Below are 21,394 nucleotides of genomic sequence, written 5' to 3' on the forward strand. Positions count from 1 at the left end.
ACCCTTTAACTAAATACGTTAACTAAACACAGTGTGACTGACCTCCACGCGGCCTTTGAGACAAGCAGCCGAGATACACAAGAGACAACAGACGGCGTGAGTTCAACCAACAACACATGGTGAAGACAAATCCACAACTCTGCTACACTGGAGAAAAACCAAAAATAAATCTCAGATTCAACAAATTCGACACACACTCTCAGACCAAAACAAAACTCACTATTTACTTGAGGAAAATCTGACTTGGGGGGGAAAAATCTTCTACTGCCACAAGAAGCAGTAAAATATGTCAGAACATGTCAGAGCCTGAGGGGAAAAAAACGTGCGTTTCGTGCCTTCAGCCTCCACTCTTTCATATTTATTCAAAACCTTATTTATAATTCATCTCCTCTAGATTTTCAACATCATTATTACATTGTTAAACTATGAAACAAATCTTTTCATGATAACACATCATGTTGTATCTGTAAAGGTGTGTAGTGTGGTGTATTCTTTGCAGGGTGCTGTGTATTACACACACAGGTTGTAATGGGCATGCAATTTATTTCTGCATGGAGGTTCATTCTTGACCTCAGCTGTGATTCAATTTTTTTTTATTGTGTACTCTAGGTTTTGAATATTTTACTACAAAACCATTGCTTATGTTATCCTGTAACTCTCTGAGCTATAGTATTATTCACTTTAAACCTACACAACATGCTTTGGCAATGCTGCACTTAATTGTGGTAATGCCAATAAACCAACAGAGAGGGTGGGGGAGGGGGAGGGAGAGAGAGAGAGAGAGAGCGAGAGAGAGAATGGGAGGGAGTAAAAAGTTGTCAGAGAGAGTTCCTAGCTTTTGCTGTTGTGGTGAGCAGTGTGTGTTTTTGTAGCTTCCTCTCCTCTAACCCCTGCAAACAGGAGTAGCGTAAGAAGGAGGGAGAAAATGAAAGAGGCAAGGATGGTTGAGTGATTATGAGCAAAGGAGGTGTGTGCATGTGTGTGCGTGTGTGTGTGTGTGTATGTGTATGTGTGTGGAGAGGAACGCAACTCTCTCTCTCTGTACTTTAAGAGCGTTACCACTTGAGCCAACATCCTGAAGCGGGCCACTCTCCACTCCACCCCTCCTCTCCTCTCCTCTCCTCTCCTCTCCTCCACTCTCTCCTCCAGATCAACGCATGGACAGCTTGAAAAGAAGGCAGTGAGGAAAAGCAACTTTTCAGAAGAGAAATAAATGGTGGGAGGGAAGTCTGCTGTTGGTTTCCTGGACAGAGCTACATGCGCTGGCTGAGTGCTGGAGTCACAGTAGAAGGCAATGCTGTTTTCCTGTGTGTGTCTGTTTGTGTACTTTCTGTCAGTCTGAGGACTGGGGAGCACGAGCTGGACTGAAGAGGACTTCTGGATCCAACAGCAAAGAGGGGGAACCAGCCAAAAGAGGAGAAGAGAGAGTGATAAAACAGACACAGAAGCGACAGGAGCTGGATTGAGAAGACAGGAGGAAGACAGAGGGTCTTGAGGGACAATTTAAGAGGACACGGGAAAAGACAGTGATACAGAGGAGCGGAAGGGGAAACACACCTGACGCACTTGTCTGCTCTGCCAGGTGGAGTAACCTCCTTCTTCCCCCTCTCCTCCCTCCCTCCCCTCTCCCTCTCGTTCCCCTGACATGGGCCGCCTGCTGGCCCTGACCCTCGCCTACCTGGCCTACCTGCTGGCCGCCGTCATCGGCTCCGAGCGCCAACAGCACCGCGTGCAGCACGGCTCCTGCAGCTACACCTTCATCCTCCCCGAGCTGGAGCACTGCCGTCCCTTAAAGGACTTCCAGGTCACCAACACCCTGCAGAGCGACTCCCCGCCCGAGGCCGAGCCTGATCTGAGCCAGCCCAAGCAGGGTAAGGCCCAGAAGGAGAGGCCTTCCTGGCAGGAGAGGAAGCTGGAGAGTCTGGAGAATGCAATGGAGAATAACACTCAGTGGCTGCAGAAGGTAAGATCTCTGGACAATCATTGTCTCCTCTGTCATCCTCTATTGTTTTATTTATTCTTCACGTACCTCATTTAAGTCTGCGGGGGGAAAAAAAACAAAAAAAACAGAGCACTGTCACTGGAGTACGCATCCCGTAACATTTTGTTGACAATCCTTCATTACTGATAAGTTCAGTGCTTAGCTGGGATTTCCTGGATGCTCGCTGTGTGCATATCTGGCTCCATGACAACGTCTGGTGTGAGAGCGTGTATCTGTATTTAAGACCACTGGGACACCAGAGCTCCCTGTTGCATGCGAGAGGAGAAAGACAAGATTAAATGAATTTTGCTAACATGACACGGTGCCAAATACACCTCACACAGTTCCTTCTGAATGAGCCCTCCCCCCTCCCGCACAACAGGCAAGTTGATGGAAACTTTTTTTAGTTGATTTGCAAGGCAAAGCAACCGACAACTGAGCTGTAACTGAGAACTCTACTGAACTCAGTTAAAATAAACCAAAAAAAACAACAACATATGAAATGTTTCCTGTGAAATATGTTTTGTTTATCGGTGGGAGACACATTTAAGCTGTTGGCCTTTGCAGTTCCATTTAGCCCGGATTATGACTGACTAAAATGAAATGATGCGATTAAAGTGGCTTCACAATAGTGTTTTGGTTGCTAAGGTCATCGGGGCACAGATTCAGTACTGGGCCATTGTCTAGGACAGACTGACTGACACGCCGCCGCTCTCCACCCTTCACTCCATTCTTGTCTACATCTCTCTCAGAATATTTATGGTGGGCGCTAATCCTCGGCCTGATTATAGCGTTGTGTGGAGTGTTTAGATTGGCCAACTGAAGCCAAACATGTTGATTATATTTGAGGATTTGAAAAAGCGGTATTATGAGTGCCAGCGCTCTTCCTGTGCTGCTGTCATTTCCCCACTCTCACTCACCACAAAATCGTCTGTGTGTGTTTCAGTTCCCTCCGCTTCCCTCTTCTCCTTTTTCTTTGACACCATGTTCCTCTGAATCCATCTCTGTCACTTCTGGCCACATCTGGACCCTTCTGCGGCTCTGGGAGAGACGTGAACGCATCTCATCTCACACCTTGACTCATCGACCATCAGATCTCAGGCTCTTTGTCTGTCTTGCTCACGCTCTCCTGACACGCAGTGGGAAAGGCACATACGAGAACACACACACCCTCGGTTCCCCTGTGAGCACTCTGTCTGATGCTCAGTCAATGAACTGGAGACCCAGCTTCCATGGGAGGCTTCCCAGGAGGCCACACTGCATGTGTGTGTGGCGGTGATGGAGAGAGACAAGGATAGAAAGAGAGTTCCCACACTTTTCCTCATGTGTGCAGTGTATTATTAATGCATACAGCCTGCAAAGCTAATACAAAAACATCACATATTGCACTTCTTCTTAGGCATGTTCTCTGCTGGGTGTCTTTTCTTACATTCCACAAGAGATGTTATATTAGCCATCATGAAGAGGAGATGCAGTTAAAGCCCCCACATGCACAGAAAAAGCTCTGCTGACACATATTTTGCTCTGTTGCCAAACTTCCTCCACATAACGTCTGCAATGAGCACCAAGATCCAACCTTTCAACACATTACCCCCACAGGGCCACGGTGCTGCATAAATGATCGCACTGTAGGTGGGATTTTCACATAAACATAGCATGACCTCAGGAGCGCCTCTTTTGGATATGCACGAGGGTAAGCTAACCTTTGACCCCAGAGGGCAAAGCCCTTTCAGCACCTTGAGGAGCTCATTAAGCCTATCTGCATAAGTTTGGGCTAGAAACGGCTGACATGCATGCGAAAAAGCTGGAGGCATGTGTACGTCGGTGAAACTTTGTACGGTCTCACTCAAAGCTCCCGTGGGATGTTATGACCATTACTCTGAGCCTTCCACCCCAACCTCTTGAAAGACAACACACACCCCCCACACACAAACCTAGGAGCGCACACACTAATCCGTCATGTTCCGCATAGGAATCGCCAAGTGGACGAGTGCAACAGGAGAGTAGTAATATTCAAGTTCCTTCTGTTCTGTTTCCAAGAAGAAACTAGTATTTGTTTTCTTTTGTACTAAGGCCTAATGTAACCCCCCATCTAGTCCCTTTTGCCTTCTGCTGCCCTGAAGGGTTGGCAAAAGGGATGTGAGCATGCTTTTGTAAGTACTATTAAGAGTCTGTGTGGATTATGCTAATGCAGAAATATTGCATAGAGATCAAGGTGGCTAGGCTACCCTTGGTGACCTGATTTCCAGGCCAAGCAATATTTCATTAAGCCAAAAACTTCTTCTACATTATTCACAATTGGTCTCTGGTTTTAATCCTAACTGTGACATGAATATATATTATTTCTTAGTTACGTTTAGATGTATCAATGGATGCAGATAATTAAGGTTTTATACAAATGTTGCTAATCTGTCAGTGGATGAACTTTTGCTGTGTGCACAGCATTGAAAAAATGTTTTTTCAAGTATATTTTTGGGGCTTGTTGGGCTTTAATGGACAGGACAGTTCAAAGAGAGACAGGGAATGGGAGGCAGAGAGGGGGGGATGACACGCAGGATAGGGCTGCTTGGCGCGGGATTCGAACCGGGGCCGCTTGCAGTGAGGACAGCCTCAACACATGGGGCGGGTGCTCTACCAACTGAGCCCCTGAAAAAATACATTTAAACAAGACTGAGACTCTCCATCATGCTAGCAATTCTGTCGAGTGGAGCTCTGAGCTGAATGTATGTTAACATACATGCTAACATACCTGTTTAACAGGGGTGTTTCAATGTTCTTCTTAAATATCATCTCAGTTCAGCATATTACCATACTGGCAAATTACCACTAAACACAGTCATGGGGTCATGGCTGGGGTCCCATGTTGAGGCTACAGTCCTCACTGCAGGTGGGGCCGATTCGAATCCCGCATCAGGCAGCCCTTTCCTGCATGTCATTCCCCCTCCCTGCCTCCCCATTTCCTGTCTCTTTCTTGACTGTGCTGTCGATTAAAGAAGCCCCCAAAAATAAACAAAAAAAAACACACACAATCACGGGGAAGCTATTAGTTTCAACATTAGCCAAAGTATTGGACAAAATTTTTACTTGATGATGCTAGATGAAAAGTTGAATGATGACCAAAGTTATTACAATTTGTCCTAAAGGGGAGATGGATGTTAATCCATCAATGCTTATTGAGAAACAAATTCAAAACCATAAATGTCAACCTCATGGAAGAGTCAGAATTAAATTTAGGGGAAGTCCAAAGTCATTATGATTCATCCTCTGTGTATGATAAATGTTAGGAGTTTGATAAGTAAAAAATGTGGCCTTCTGTTGGTTGTAGATCAAAAGTCAGATCATCATAAAAAAAAAAAAAAAAAAAAAAAAAAAGAATACCTCTGGGAACAATACACATATGTAAAAAATTTAAAAGCGATCCACCCAACTGTGTTTTTATTTATTTATTTATTTTTTTTTGGGGGGGGGGGGGTTCAGTCTGGACCAGAGTGGTGGACTGACCAAAACTGCCATCCCTAGAGCCTTGCCTCTAGCATGACTAAAGACTCAACAGCAACATCTCTCAGCCTCCTGGTTACCCTGGATAAGGCACAGAACACACTGACAAATTCTGCTTCAGAAAGCAGGGCTGAATTTGAATGAGAAGAAAACTGTTCACGGCGAGATCTGTGGATTGTCCAGTGTTACTGGCTCTAGACAGACACTGATGCGGAATTTCATCCTCCTCAATTGGACTGGGGTGGAGGCAGAAATCCAAATTTAACCAATCACACATCAATCAAGTCACAATTTCCATCAACACATCCCTCGTGATCAACCTCATCCTGATGTGCCATCATTGTCATTTGCCAGAACATCAACTATAGATATGTTTCCCCCGTTCCCTTTTAATTGTAGCTGAGAACAAATGTGTCTATTTGCTCAACAATTAAGATATCAAGTGATACAACTCTGATTTTCTGAGCGCTGAATCTCTCCTCTGTCCCTCTCAGACACAATAAGACAGAATTACACTACATCCCAAATGTGGTTTATCTGGCTGCTCAGTGCAGAGTATGACACAGCTGCAATTAATGCAACTGGCAGTGGGAGATGGAGTGTATCGAGACCTCTGGATTGAGCTCTATCAAAGAAGGCTGTAATGGGAACAATTTGGACCAGCGGCTGATAGCGGCTTCAATGCACGGGGCTGATTATGATGCAGGGATCTTTGGTTCTTCCTTTGGAGTTGGCTTTAAGCCGCTTGGTAATCTCTTCATAACCTTCGTTATGGAGGGATTCTTTGTGCAGTCTTAGTTGTCCACAAGTAGGGAAATGTGAGGGATGGATTTACAGACCAAGGAGGAGAGAGCGTTTGAATGAAAGAGGGAGTTAGTGAGAGCAATCAAGAGGAAGCAAGTGACAAAGAGAGAAAGATTACTAGCAGGCAAACAATTAATTGCCGATTCATCTCTATTTAGCCACTTGGATCTGTATTTTTTTACTTCATATAAAAAAAACAAGACACCCTTCTGTGACGATGCATTATTATATCCCCATTCCTCTCTGAGATGGGCATTTGTATTGGGGGAAAAAAACAATCATAGTCTCATTTGAATTCTCTTCGATTTTTAGTGGATAGCCACTCATTAGCTGGACAATTCTGAATGCTTTCTCCTCAGAGACTTCATTTTCCAGTCATGTGGTTTAATGAACAAAGTTTGATCTTCTCTCTCCAGAAAAGTCCTAAATATTAATGCTCTATGGTTCAATATCCTACTTTGCCTTATTGCAAAGGCACAGACCATTGCACGTAAAACACCAAACAAAATTCCATCATTCATGGCAGGAAAAGACAAATTTGTCTTCCTGATGCCTGATGTGCTCAAACCGACCACATTAATAAGAAAATCTATTTATTGGAGTAAGATGGATGCCGTTCTATTTTTACCTATGCTGAAACATATGATGGGATTTTTACCAATGCTTCTTTCTCTGAGCTTGTGATTGATTGTAGAGAGTAAGTGAGCACATCCCAGTAGTCCAGTGCATGAATATCACAATGTCAAACCCCAGTGCTGCTCTTCTTTCTTTCCACTGAAATGCCTTTATATTGCATCATTTTATTAATGTATGGTATTTGCCTGAGGTAGACCTGCAGACAGACAGATGGGTGGCAAGGCAGCGACAGTGTCCTGGGGATACTGAATTCTACGACTCTATCAAAGATGGAGGTGACAATTATAGATGGCTCTCAGGTCGCTGCATCAGGATGTCAGTGGACCTATGGGGACATTACCTCCTAAAAATATGATTATGACCACAATCTGACATTGTGGATAACGTTCCCAGTGTCTGCTTGTTCTCTATACAGCTGGAGAACTTCATCCAGGAAAATGTGCGCTCTGGGATGGAGGAAATAAAGAGAACCGCGGTACACACCCAGACGGCGGCCATGCTCGAGATGGGAACCAACCTCCTCAGCCAATCAGCGGAACAGACTCGCAAACTGACAGACGTTGAGACCCAGGTGAGCCCATCGGGAAGGATTTGATGGTAACACTGAGAAAACGTGTTTGCGGCCAATCCAAATGAACAAATGTGGGGATCACACCCATGCGAAAACACATTATGTCACTTGCTAAACACTTGGCGAATGGCTAATTAAATGTAAATCAGATGTAACCCGCCGCGAAGCCATGCCCAAAGGTGGCGGCAACCGCTTTAAAACAGCTGGTATTTGGTTCCACAGGCTGTGATTGACGCAAAGAGTGGAGCTCGGCGTCTGACAACAAGCCAATTAAAACATAAAGCTCAGTAGCACAACACAGATGTGTCTTCAATCATGCCACAGAGCTGTTATTACAGACTGGGCTTGTTTTGGTCCTCATGCTTTCTTTTTCTCTTATCAAAGTTGATGTGAAACAGCAACCTGTACAAATATCTGAGCGCCTTTGTTCAACTTTTTGTTTCATCAGCAACTTCAAAACATGTCACAGGTGCGCATGAGATAATTCTTGCTAAAGTTTTCATTGTAAGATCAAAGAATGAACATTTTTTGATCCTTGTAATAAGCTGTGCAACACTGTTTATGTACAATAGTTTTTTTTTTTTTTTTACATCAGTCTCTCCATCCACTAATTCTCATCACCCCCATCCATCCCTCTACCTGCTCTTACTGTAATAGAATTATTCCACTGTTTTTATCCATCTGTAGGTGTTAAACCAGACAAGTCGCCTGGAGATCCAGCTGCTTGAGTACTCGCTCTTCACTAACCGGCTGGAGAAACATATTCTGCTGCAGACTCAAGAGATCTCACGCCTCAGTGATAAAAACGGGTAAGCACTAACATTTCAAAAGTTTATTCAGGCAAAGCACATTTTAAGCACCGCAAAACTTACAGGGCGGTTTTCGTCTGGTACTGTAGATATAGACAATTAATTTTAAGATCCATTGTGTTCATTTACACCTTAGTGCAGTGGTCAGAGGTGAATTAATTAAACTCTCATTTTAGGACAAGAGCAGGTGGCGTTATGCAGTCACTGCTATGATATTTGTTTTTTACTTACAAGTTTAGTTACTGAAGCTGGCCAGCTTTTCCTTTAACGTTTCCTAATGTTCTGGTGTGGCCACTATAAGAAGCATGTTTTCTCAGGAAAAAGCTACTTCACACAGCATGTAAAGGCCTGGAAGGGGTCATATACTGTATCTGTACATGCACAAAGCATGGAATCTGTCCTTCTGCTACAACAACTGGAAAAGACGACGTTAAATGACCGATGTGAACAACACGGCACTTAACGACAATATAATGTGTATTGTGTAAACGTGTGTGTGTGTTTGCCAGTGAATAGGCAGCGCATAGGAGGGGTTTCCCATTCTTCTCTCGAGGAACACAAGGTCAGCCTGGGGCCAGCGGGGGTTAAGGACAGGCTGCTGGGCGGCGTGAAAGGGAGTGGGTGTTTTCTATCTTTGTATGTGGCTGTTTATCATTCCATCCATAATGTACAAAGTGTGACTGGGAGAGCACAGTGCCCCAGCTCCAACACCTGTTACACATCTGGCACTGTGGCCCTGCACTGCCCTTAGGCCGTCCTCCTTCAAGTTGGTTACATGTGTCTGACATGTATATAAATGAGCACGTCTTCACAAGGGTAAATACCATGACAGGACGCATGAAATTTGGAAGGTCATAGCTAGATTTGCAGCCATGCAGCTGTGGAGAGCGAAGGACTGCAGTGGTTTGTGGGGGGGGGGGTACTGCTGCTGAGCCTGAGGGGCATAGAAGCAGTTTTTGAACTGCTGCCAAGCTAAAAAGAGCAGAGAGACATGTTTGTTTTCATAGGTATTGCATGTAAAATAGCGTTGGCAGGAAGTGCAGCACATTGCGCTAGAGAGACAGACAGAGAGCAGACTAATAGAATATCTATATTACAATAAAAACAAATAGCACAAGATCATAAGCATAACAGTTTAATTGCCCAGAAAACATTGTGATCCAAAATCCCATATTTGTTCTGTCAACCCCCCGCAACTGTTTAAACATTGCTGTACTGTTTTTGACTGTGCCTCAAATTAAAATACACACAAAGGAGGACCCCCCCCCCCACAATGCAAATATGAAATGGAAGCGATGTTAAAAATGATTTGGATTGATCCTTCCAGGGCACATATGGAGCCGCTGCCTAAAGCGGGAGATTGAGGATACATGTTTAGTGCAGCAGCTGCGTGTGCACAAGGCTGAAAAGTAGCTTGTTCAATCTGGGTGGCTGGATTGTTTCAATAAATAACTGCTGCAGAGTCGTTAGTCAAAGCCATAAAGATCAGGCTGCAGGGATTTATGATCTTCATTTGGAGGTGGGGGTGTGGGCGCAGATACACACACACACACACGCTGTCAAGCCGTTGCCTCATGGCCATGATGGAGAGACTTAGCATGCAGGCCCATCTGTGAGTGCTGCTGCAGTACAGGTGTTTATATGATGTTAGCCCGATGAGACTGTCATACTGATGTCTATTTGTCATCGTCATGTAAATATGTGCGTTTGCGCAACCTGCACTGTGATTTCCCACATGCACTTACTCTTTTATAACCCCCACACACACAATCAATATGTATTTTAGCACTTGATATAATGTATCTTCAGATTTTTACTTTTCTCCCATGCACTGTAAGGAAGTGAATATAAGTGACTGCATGAGTAGAAAAAACCCCAATATTATGCTCAATGAATTTTTGCTGTTTGACAGTTTTCTGGAAGAGAGGCTCTTAGCGCTGGAGGCTCGGTATGGGAGGGAGCTACAGGGCCTGCAGGGTGAAAAGCAGCAGCTTCAAGAGGTTCTGGAGAGACAGAGCCGACTGGTCAACCAGCTCCAGGGTGAGCTGGGCAGCTCCATGCTCAACAGCTCCTTACTTCAGAGGCAGCAGGCCGTGCTCACAGACACTGTCCAGCAGCTGCTGGCCATGGTCAACCACTGCAACGGTAAGGCTGACTGGGTTTATAGCAAATTATGCTGCAAATCATCCATCTAATCTAACCTAATCAAATCATTTACTGTAAAAAAGGGATACAAATATGCACAGCAAGAGAAACAGTCTCAAGTTATAACATATTAAAAAAAATACTTATAGTCTATTGTCAACACAATTTCTATTGCAGTTCTGGACAAAAAAGAGATATTCAGTGTTTTGGTTAATGGACCTCTGATTTGTGATTCGAGCTGCAAAGAAATCCAAATTGCATTAAAAAAACTATATAACTTGAGCAGTCTGTAATTCAAATCTCTGACACTATGTAGATGATGCAGGCACCACCAACGTGGCAGGCTTAAACCACAGCTTAACTCTACAAGAGAACTCACATATGGGGTTGGGATTTGTGTGCAAAACCCATAAGGCTGCCATCTGTAAACCCATGCCTGCCTGTTTTCGCAGAAATCTCCAATATGCCCACAGAGGAGTCGCTGAGTTTCAGGGACTGTGCTGAGATCCTGCGATCTGGAGTGACAGAGAGTGGAATATATAGCATACGCCTCCCAAACTCCACCCAGACTGTCAAGGTAGTGAGGCTTTAAAGGTCACTGGCCTTTTCTTGCAAATATCACTTAACTGAGTGTGACATGAAACTTTTTTGTAAGGCATTTTATCCATTAGTCCCGCAGTATTTAGCACTGGGGTCATTTCACTTGTATTAACTTCACAGGTAATGCTCAGTCTGTGTAATGTAAAGTTCTCTCTTTTTCACACAAAAGCATACTGCATGATGGCATTCTGAGAGCTTATCATCATTTTTTTGGACCGCAGTAAACATTGGAAGGACAAACTGGTCTGAGGTAATGGTAATTTGCGAGGGTTTTAGGTATAGAGGCTGATGGAAATGCCACGCTGGGTTACTGAGAGCTAAAATAATATTCAACAGGAGCATTATGCCCTGCAGGCTTCATGGTGAGTGAGTGTATACTGCTGAATGCAAAGTCAGAAAAGCTTAAAAGGTACGTCTGATGACCTGAGCTAGCTTTTGCTAACTCACCCATGGCCTCCACCAGCAGGCTACCCTAGCATTCAGGGGGAAAGAAAGATAACAGGGAAGCAGTTTTTTTTGTTATGCATTACTCTCAGTCTAGTTTGCCGGTTGGCACAGTCTTCTACTGCCTCTGTTTTCCCCTGTTCTTCCTCTTCATTTCCTGTGGGCAAGGCAGCCAGGTGTTAGGCACTGGTGCCATGTGTTTTCCGCCAACTCGGGCCAATGTACATTTCCACTAATGCAAGTTAGTACTCCCCAAATCATTGCTGCTTTCAATCTATGCCATCTAATCCCAATGTGGCTGGCAGATTGGGTGGCTGCAGAAAAGTGGAGCAGATACAAATTGCCCTATTTTCGAAGCAGAGAGCGGGCCTCCTCAGTTGGACCACAGACAAAAGGCACACACATAATATGTGATCTAGCCATGTTATCTATGCATATCTATTTTTTTTAATCCCCGAGGTTGTGAATAATGATGTTTACAGACCAAATAACTCATAGTTTGGATCAGTGCCTTTTTGTGATTTTTCAGGACTCTGTCAGACACACCTTTCTAAGCTACATGTGCACAGGGCTCAAAATAAAACGCATTAGGGCTTTTCTCCAAACAAATATTCAGAGGTAACAATTTTATCCCCTCAATGCCCTTTGAAAATAATAACTATCCCATTATCATCTTTAAAAATCATAATTATGCTTAAGTGGTCTGCTGTTTTGCATATTATTGTAAAAGATTTTGACTTAAATGACTCCTTTGGCTAATAATACATGATTTTGGTGTATTAAATATGGATCTGGTCTAAATCAGAGTAACTATCGCATTTTGGGAAATGACTTGAAACGAGAATTCTATTTCACCACCTTGTTTTTGTATTCAGTGTGACGCTTTTAAGTCCACAAACGCAGCCTAATGTGCCAGTGGATAATCACAGCATATTGCCAGTCTGTTGTTTTCTGAAGTAAAAGACCTGAGTGCCTTTTGACCTTGATTTAGTTTTACTATTCTGGGAAAGTGCTGGAAACCCTCATTTCATTTCTTGCAGAAAATCACAAATTGAAATGTCGAAACAGAGAGACCCCTGGGGAGTCTGTCCACATACTGGCATCCATATTGCATGGCTCTTGAGACAGGTCAGAGTGGTTTGTTTGGTGGATAAAATTCAAGCAACTGGCCGAGCAAATCAATTCAAGTTCATCATAATTATCAACACGGCAGGCTCTAGTGGTTGTTTTTAAGTCAGAAATGTCACAGATATCTATAATTTATGGTGGCTGCAGTATATAGAGATTCAAATATAGGGCCTAGGAAAGCTAAGTCCAACCCTGTGGGCTTGAGATTTGTTAACTGAATATACTTGCTCTATTAAGATCTCTCGGATCTCAGTAAAAGAAAGCAGCTAATCTTACCACCCAAGGGAGATATCCACAGTCATTTAATCATGATACCAAAGGGAAGCTGGAATATGTCCAGTTAAACACCTTGAATATCTAAAACAAGTCCCTTAACAAGTCTACATTTCAAGTGTAATTCATTCCTATTTGTTCTTCCAAATATATCTACATGAGGCAAAATGTGCAGCCAAGTAAGAAAGAAAACAGCATGTGTAACCGAAACCGCATCTGCCTCCTCCTCAACCCCCACTTAAGGGGATAAGAGAACATGCTGATATGTTGGTTTTTCCTTCCCACCTGGGTCATATCATTACGTGTCACCCTGAAATGTTGGGTTCCCCCTCCTTATTCCTGAGGTTTCCAAGGCATCCCTCAAATAACAGAGAGGCTTTAGTGTGTTTTGTTTCTTCTTGTCAGTTCTTACAACTTTTTTTCCACCACACCACATCAGCACTGTAAAGTGTAACACCTTGAAATTAATCTCAGTTTACACTCAGGACTGATTAGCTGTCACTGTCAAATACAGTATAACATGCTCTATACTGGTACTACTAATACTGATATGAAATGTTACTTTTTATAAACAATATCAACTTTATTTTTAAAGTGAAAGTATCACCTTTGCCCAGTATAATTCAAAGCTGCAGTAATCAATACTATTTGAATAAATAATGTGTAATGTGAAAGGAGTTACTTGAAGGAATGAACCCACTAAGAATTATCACCTGCAGTTCCCCTCAGGTCTATGTGGCCTCTTTAATGTCTTTCAGCTAATTGTTTTGATGTTACTGTACGTCCTGCAACTTTAATTTTTCAGTTAACTTACACTTCTATCATCAATCTTGTTTCCAGCTACATTAAGCAGCTGTTTTCAGCATTAAAAAAAGAAAAGAAAAAAGCTGTGATAAACCTACTACACGCTACCTGCCCAGCAACAAAAGACAATTAGTGACAAGCTGGTTAACACGGAGGAGCTTTTGGCTGCCAAAGAAAAAAAATACTTCCCTCAGGAGCAGATGGAGATACAAAGGAAAGGTGGCTGGAAACTAGATAAGAATCTGTTCAATTATTATGGAAAATATGTGTTATATCAGGTGATAACATTTATTTTCTTTTATTGTGCTGCTACAAAGTGGGGAAATAAATCTATTGCTGTTCTTTGAAGGTAAAAAATGTCCTGATTTAAAGCTAGAAATACCTATTTGCTGACGAGTAAACAAGAAAAAGAATCTGACCGAGGGTCCAATGCCAGCGTCAATGCAGCCACATTACTCAAAAAGCATGAATAAAGGTTCGCTGTCCTTTTATTCCAGGTGTTCTGTGATATGAGGACCAGAGGTGGTGGGTGGACACTGATACAGCATCGGACAAACGGCTCCGTCAACTTCCATCGTGGGTGGAGGGACTACAAAACGGTGGGTTCTTCAGAGTGTAGGATTAGGGCGCATCACTGTCAGTATAGGTATTGTGGATCAGTATTGTAGGGACTGGACAGGAGGTTCCAATAACTATCTACGGGTGGTTTGGCACAGAGAGGCGTGGGAGTCCGACTGGCCTGTGATCCCTGGTGACCTGCGATTGTTGTATTTGGCCGCCCTCATGTTCTCCACCACCCTCCATGTTATTGCACCTGCTCTCACTCCCTCTGCCTGTCATACTCCCACACACATCATGTACTTCAGTGACCACACAGCACTACTGTTTACATGCATCCTTTAGACCTCAATAGCTTGCTTGCAAAGGGATATGAGTGTGGTGATGAGAGCAACAACATTTCCAAATACAAGACTGGATTTAATACAATCGCACACCAGAGACTCTGAAGTTGCTCCACTGCTCTCACAGCATCAATCACACACCTTTGGCTTCTCTGGTGTTTGGACTTAACATTTAGATAATGTTCTTTTGAATCTCATAACAAAGTTTTTTCAGCAGAATCATCACTTTCCTTTGACCAGTAGAGAACAACATGCTTTCCAGCCTTTTTGAATCACACGTAGAACAAGTGAGCGAGCCTGTAGTTTAGGTTTTTGATTGAACAGAGTAGCAATTTATCTCTCACCCTCGCCAACAAATCAATTGCCACAGCTTGGACTGGAAATGAAATGCTAAGCAGGCGGAAAGAGTGAGAAAAAGAGAACGACAAAAAAAGCGTAAAAACCTCTTTCAGGAACAATATTTTTACAAGTGGATGATAAATATTTGGCCCCAGTTGGGGCGTGGGAGAACAGGGGCCCTGTTAGATGGCAGATAACGTATGTACTGAAACGCTTCACTGCCCAGGTCCGCTCTCAATATTCTCAGACACTCTGGTCAGTGTTGATCAAATGTTGCATCCAGACCTGCAGGTCAAATGATAAATGTTCCAAGGTTCTCACTATGTATTCACTCTCACTTAAGACCAGTAACAAAACAAGAGCCTGGCAGCTAGACAAAGTGACTCTGAATTCCAGAGGTAAACAAGGACAAAATGTGTCCCTGTTGTCAATTGGATGAAGAATGTTTCAAACCTACAGATACAGAGTTGGATAACTCACCGTTCTGCCTTGGAAATGTAACAAAACTAAAAATCAGACTTTCTGTGCATATGCCTTGCAGTAACATATGCATGCAGGCTTTTCACGCTGTGAGTCCACCTCTCACATCCGCTTGTGTATTTTGTACTTGACAACCCTCTATGAGATTCATCAATCAAGGCCTCATCACATCTATCCTCTTAAGGGAGCTCTTTGAATAGACTGTTGCATGGTATTATCATCATTTCCCCAGAGTGACATCCGATAACATCCATTCCTGCTGCAAGCCATTTCTGTCAGAGCCATCACGCTTATGACACACGGTATCTGTTTTCATGTACTACTGCCTGTTCCTTTGTCAAATCATGTTCATATTACTGTGATTTCTCGAAGTTTAACGCCATTTAAAATTGCCTCCTGACTGTGTTATGTGAGTCCTTGGCAATTCTGCATTGTGTGAACAGAGCTGTCCGTGCACAGGAAGAATTAGCGTTCAAGAACATCTGAAGTGAAGACTAAAATGTGCTACCACTCACTTATATAATTTCACTGTGACTTTCATTTAGAGTCCATTTCTTACGAGTGAACTTTTCCATTATGTGCTTGTTCCTTTTTTTATTCTGTCTTCTCATTATATAAAGGTGGTTGATAAATGAATAGAAAAATACACATAAAATGTCTTGGTAAGGTGCTGGGTCACCAAGACCCGGCAGAACAGCTTCAGTGATTGTATGGATCCCTGTTGGAGGGAAAGTGCCCATACTGTGTTTGAGCTATAATTATCTTAAAGGTCAATGCTCACTCCAGAGGGGACAATAAACAATACTGTGGAAACCAATACCATTGAGGACTAAAACAAACTGATGAGGAAGAAAAAATACAACAACGGAAAATGGAGTCATTATATCAGATATATAAGAAATTTTGTTTTAGATTATGGTAAATAAATGGAAATAAGAAAAAAAATAGATGGTCTGGGTCAACAATAATATGATGCACTTCTGTGTAGCTGAGGGATTCAGTTGTATGGAAGTGAACGGACATGTTTTGTTGTACTCAGCTATTCCAGTTTCCTAACACATGTTAGGTTATAAACTTTTCACATGGGTGTAAGTGTGAGTCTGAATGGTTGTCAGTCCTGTGATTGTTGATCTGTCCAGAGTGTACCCTGCCTCTTGCCAACTGTCACCTGTTTTTTGCTTGATTGCAAAAGCCATCATCATTCTCATCATTCTCATACTCTCTTTAGTCACCTCCTACATGGAATGGAAGCATCTGGATTTATTGTGTTTCGTGTGTCTGTCTTTTTAAGCAGAATACAACTAAAATGTGCTTCTCAAATTTTATTACTTCCTGTGGTCTTAATCATGATATTTAGTGCTCATTCATTGTTGCTCATTGCCAGCATTGGGTTAGAAAGCGTGAGCTCTAAAGTTAAAAACAACAGTGGATCCCTCCACAAAGCCAATTTTTATTTTACAGTTAAGTCCAGATGGAGCATTGGTAGGATATTATGGTAAATTAAGGTCTCAATTGACTGGCCTCTTGCTTTGGGGGAAGAGTATTTCACTTCATAAACTCAGTGGGCTGCCTTAGGCTATCAAAATGATAAATGTGACTTTTTAAATTGAGGTCCATTTTCATGTTAACTCCAAAAACACTTGGCAGGGTCTCGGGTAAAATCATCCCCCTTGTTAGAATATTTTCTTGTTCTCTATTGTTTCTCTGTCTTTGTGTCTAATCCAGGGCTTTGGAGAGCCGTCTGGGGAACACTGGCTGGGGAATGATATCATCCACAAGCTGACCAGCTCCCAGGAATACACTCTGCATGTCCAGCTAAAAGACAGAGAGGGGAACGAAGCCTTCTCACATTACGATCGCTTCTACATAGATGGAGAAGACAAGAACTACAGGTATCCACAGAGCAAAAACTATATCATTTATGTATTATTTAGTTATATTCACAGCTAAATTTGCATTATTCTCAGTTTTAATGATGCTTAAATCAAAAACTCTTATTTCAGTTATCAAATCAATTAACTGAAGACTAGCTCAAACTTGAACACTTATACAGTACAGTTAAGTGTCCTATTGAATTTCCTCACTTTTTTCAGGAATCTGACATGAATAACACTTTAATGGAGGTGCGTTATTTCAGTAAGATGTTTTATTAAGAGCCATTTGTTGCAAAAGGCATAATTGCAATGCACCCTTTCAATAGTTGCCTTCCCTTTGGGTGCAATACGTATCACGATAGATTAGAAAATGTTATCACCGGTTCAAATTCCTCTCCATTTTCTTATTCTCTAAGCTTTCTTATCCCTGAGCACTGAAGTTGAGGAGCCACTTGGACCATCTTTAAGAATGTCATTCAAAATGATTAGCTCAATGGAGGGCATGCAGCCACTTTCGTCTACCTCCATTTTTCTTTTCCCATCACCAGAGCTACCGCTGCCCCTGAAAAATCCCCAAGGGGAGCCACATCCACTAGAGTATAACAGGAACAGTCTGCAATACCTAGCCCTGCCAAGGACTGACAACTCAAACAAAGCTCCCCAGCAACCCTGCAATCACTAACAAGATTATATGTGGGTGGCGCTTCCTCCAAAACAGACAGAAATAAAATAAAAACCATAATAATTCTATTTAGATTTCATATAAATTCACAGGAATCTGCCCTTGTTTTGTGGAAGTTTAGGGAGATTGATGCTCAGAGAGATGACAAACCATAATCACACGTGGGTGAATGCCTTCCAAGATCTCTAATGGTACAGCAAATTGCATTTGCCTGTGTTTGTTCCACATAATAAGCACAATGAAAGTGAATGTTTCACAATTTTGCTGTAGGCTACACTGTGTGAGGTGAAGCACCTGAGTGAATATAATCACCTCTGTAGCTGCTACCTCTGACATCATGTTCTGTTTAACTAGTTCAATATGCGCCGGCTTTACTAGCATTCTGAAGACGCTGACTTCTTCTGAGGGTTTCAATTATAAATCCCAGGCCACAACTCTGGTGCTAGGAAGCTAGTCAGCCAAAGAAATCCTCCTCCTCCTCCTCCTCAGCTGCATCCAGTGTGTTCCCCAGAGCAACATGGAGGTCTTCACCTAAAACTCACCAACATTATTCATACATTAATCATCAGTATGACAGACCACTTTCCCCCTTTCAGTTAGCCAAGAATAGCTGTTCTTACTGTATGGTAAAACTAATGCTACAGTAAGCATTCCTTTTAATGTAACAGTATATTTTTCATTAAAGGACAGAATAACAATGTAAAAGACTGTCACCTTGAAAAGGATTAGCCTGTGGTCTGCCTTGTTGGAGGACTAGCTGAACTAATTCATCTAGAACTCATGGCTGATGCAAATGTTTCAGAGTGGGAATAGCTGGCACAGTCCACAGGACAACCTTTCCAAGAGGATATCCTGTAGCCTGTGATTGCCGTCCTGTCTACTTTGATCGTTTTTAATTTTCCTCACTTTGCCGATCCATCATGAAAAAAAAAGAAAAAAGCTCCAGCGAAACATCCCCACTGTCTCTGCTGTTCCAACATTATGCCCGTCCCTGGCACTGTCATTTCAAACTCCCATTCCGCTGCCCCTCTTGATGTGTTGTCCTGCCCTGTGAACTTACAAATTCAAGAGGAGGATTCTTCATTTAGTCATCACAGACAGCGTGCCCCTGGCTACGGAGGGGGGTCACATAACTCAGGGGAGAGTCCTGTACTAACTAGACAGAATGACAGGGCAGAGGAGAGGCCAGACAGCGGGGCTGACCTCCTCGTCCACTCTCTTCAAACCAGTACTGACACACTCACACACGCACACAAAGGGACTGATGGAGTGACACAGGAACACACACGCATGCACAGACAATCCATTGCTGTGTGCCTGTATGGAAATAATTGAGCGAATCAATTTAAGTTGGGCAGGGATTGCTTTCAGACTGTTTGGGCTGTTTCACAAAGCACAGCATGGAGGAAAAATAATGAGAGGTTTTAGGTTAGTTTTTGTATTGAAGTCTGACAACAGTGGGGACGTAGGGGAGCTGGTACTTTGTATTAAAAACATGGTCCGTACACTAAAAAAAGGCTGTGATATGTAATGGTTTACAACTTCATCATCTGATTGTTTTATATATTTTTTATTAATCATTTATTACGCAATATTACACACAGGGTTATTTTTGATTTAACACCACGCTGCTCTTATACACAGACTCTACGTGACAAGATGAAGCAGAAAAAGAGAGGAGCGCTGTTTAAGATGCTGCCTATTTAGGTACAGTTTCCCAAAATGGCATTTTAATGTTAAATATGGCCAGAGGCATTGAAACATCAAACAAAGAGTGGGAAATTAAAAGTGAACTACAAACTGGTTCCTAACCAACAGCATTAAGTGCCCCAACCACAGAAAGTCGGACTCTCCAACATTCAGCCTCCCTCTTCCCTTCAGTACGCAGTGGTATTTAGGAGTCGCGCATGGGTGCAGATCCCGGGGGGGACAGGGGGGACATGCCCCTCCCAATTTCTGAAAAACATGAATTGTCCCCCCCAATAAAAATACCCGAAATTATTCAAAATTGAACAAATCTATTTTCAGACTTCACATTCTAGATTCAGATCAAAAAAGAAATGATTGACATGGTGGAAGAAATAATGTTTGAAAAATATATTTCTGACTCCACATCCCATCTCTGGTCTCCTCCACTACAATGGAAATGAATGGGTAGTTTTTTACACAGACGCTGATGGCATCAGCAGGCTTTTAAAAAAATGACCCCCTCAATCTTAGGGCTTCATATATTGATCCATATCAATAAATCATGCATAAAGTAGTCCAAAAATACAGGCAAAAAAAAATCACTTTTGTGTCCCCCCCAATCCTGACATCGGATCTGTCCCCTGGAGTCGCGGATTAGCCAGTGTGGTCAACATGACTGTGCTGTGTTCAGTTTACAACATAACATTAAATGATTTCACAGATACTGAAGTTCAAACTGTTTTCTGGCGGTGACCACAAACTGCCATTTGGAGTTGCCAACGAGTAAAAGTTTGCCCAGCACAGCTTTAAATAATGAATCGAAGCGCCTGCGGCCGAGTTCATTGCTGAAATTCTTTGCGCTTTTTTCCCCCCTCTCCTGTGACTATAGCCTTCACGCTGAGGGCTTCCATGGCACAGCAGGACGGACCAGCAGCCTCACCCACACCGGCACCCAGTTCAGCACCAAGGACAGAGACAACGACCTCTGCACCTGCAAGTGTGCACAGCTCGCATCCGGAGGTACGCAGCTTCCCTCAGCTCATCTCGAGCCGTCTCCTTATTACCCGTCTTGTTAAACATTTCTACCCACCCCCTTGTAAATGTCCCAAAGTGCATTTCATTTTCCCTCTGCACCAATATAAAGTTACTGCTGACCTACAGCTGTACATTTGGGTGTTACATTTCATGAGCTTGAATTCAATTAAGTCTGACTTCTTCCTTGAACTGACTGCCACATTTCCTCTGCTCCAGGTTGGTGGTTTGAGGCTTGTGGCCCGTCCAACCTCAATGGCATTTACTACCCTGCTTCATCCACTGTGGTTCGCTACAATGGGATCAAATGGTACTATTGGAAGGGGCCGAACCTGATAGCTACAATGACAACCATGATGGTACGCCCAGCGAACTTCTAATGTCATTGCTCTCTCATGCGATGAATGTCACCTCCAGTGAATACTAGGAACAATACCCTGGAAACGGTGTATTTTGTGAGGATTTTTGAATCACACTGTTGGTACCTTCATCTTCTGGGCGTCTGGAACAGGTGCTTTAGAAACTTCCTGGGGACATATCCAGACTCTCACCAAAGGACTGTGGTTTTAATGAATTCCTGAGCAAGGAATTCCACCATCTATTCACTGAAGAGCCCTGACTATAGGACTGTTGAGCTGAAAGACGAAATGAGATGGAGGGTATGAGCTTTTCATCAGATGACAAGATATTGCAAGAACACAAC

The 21,394-nt window shown here is 42.9% G+C and overlaps 1 protein-coding gene across 1 annotated transcript; it reads left to right on the forward strand.

Moving 5' to 3' along the window:
• Positions 1 to 1,645: 1,645 nt before the first annotated feature.
• angpt2b (angiopoietin 2b) lies at positions 1,646 to 21,071 on the forward strand (the record flags this gene model as incomplete). The annotated part of the gene is made up of 9 exons (XM_083981932.1): positions 1,646 to 1,963; positions 7,335 to 7,490; positions 8,178 to 8,299; positions 10,212 to 10,444; positions 10,897 to 11,021; positions 14,191 to 14,292; positions 17,140 to 17,306; positions 20,549 to 20,679; positions 20,911 to 21,071. The coding sequence occupies 9 exons, from the start codon at positions 1,646 to 1,648 to the stop codon at positions 21,069 to 21,071; spliced, it is 1,515 nt and encodes a 504-aa protein (XP_083838058.1).
• Positions 21,072 to 21,394: the final 323 nt, after the last annotated feature.

Source organism: Trachurus trachurus (assembly GCF_905171665.1).
Source record: "Trachurus trachurus genome assembly, chromosome: 11".
Classification (NCBI taxonomy): Eukaryota; Metazoa; Chordata; class Actinopteri; order Carangiformes; family Carangidae; genus Trachurus; species Trachurus trachurus.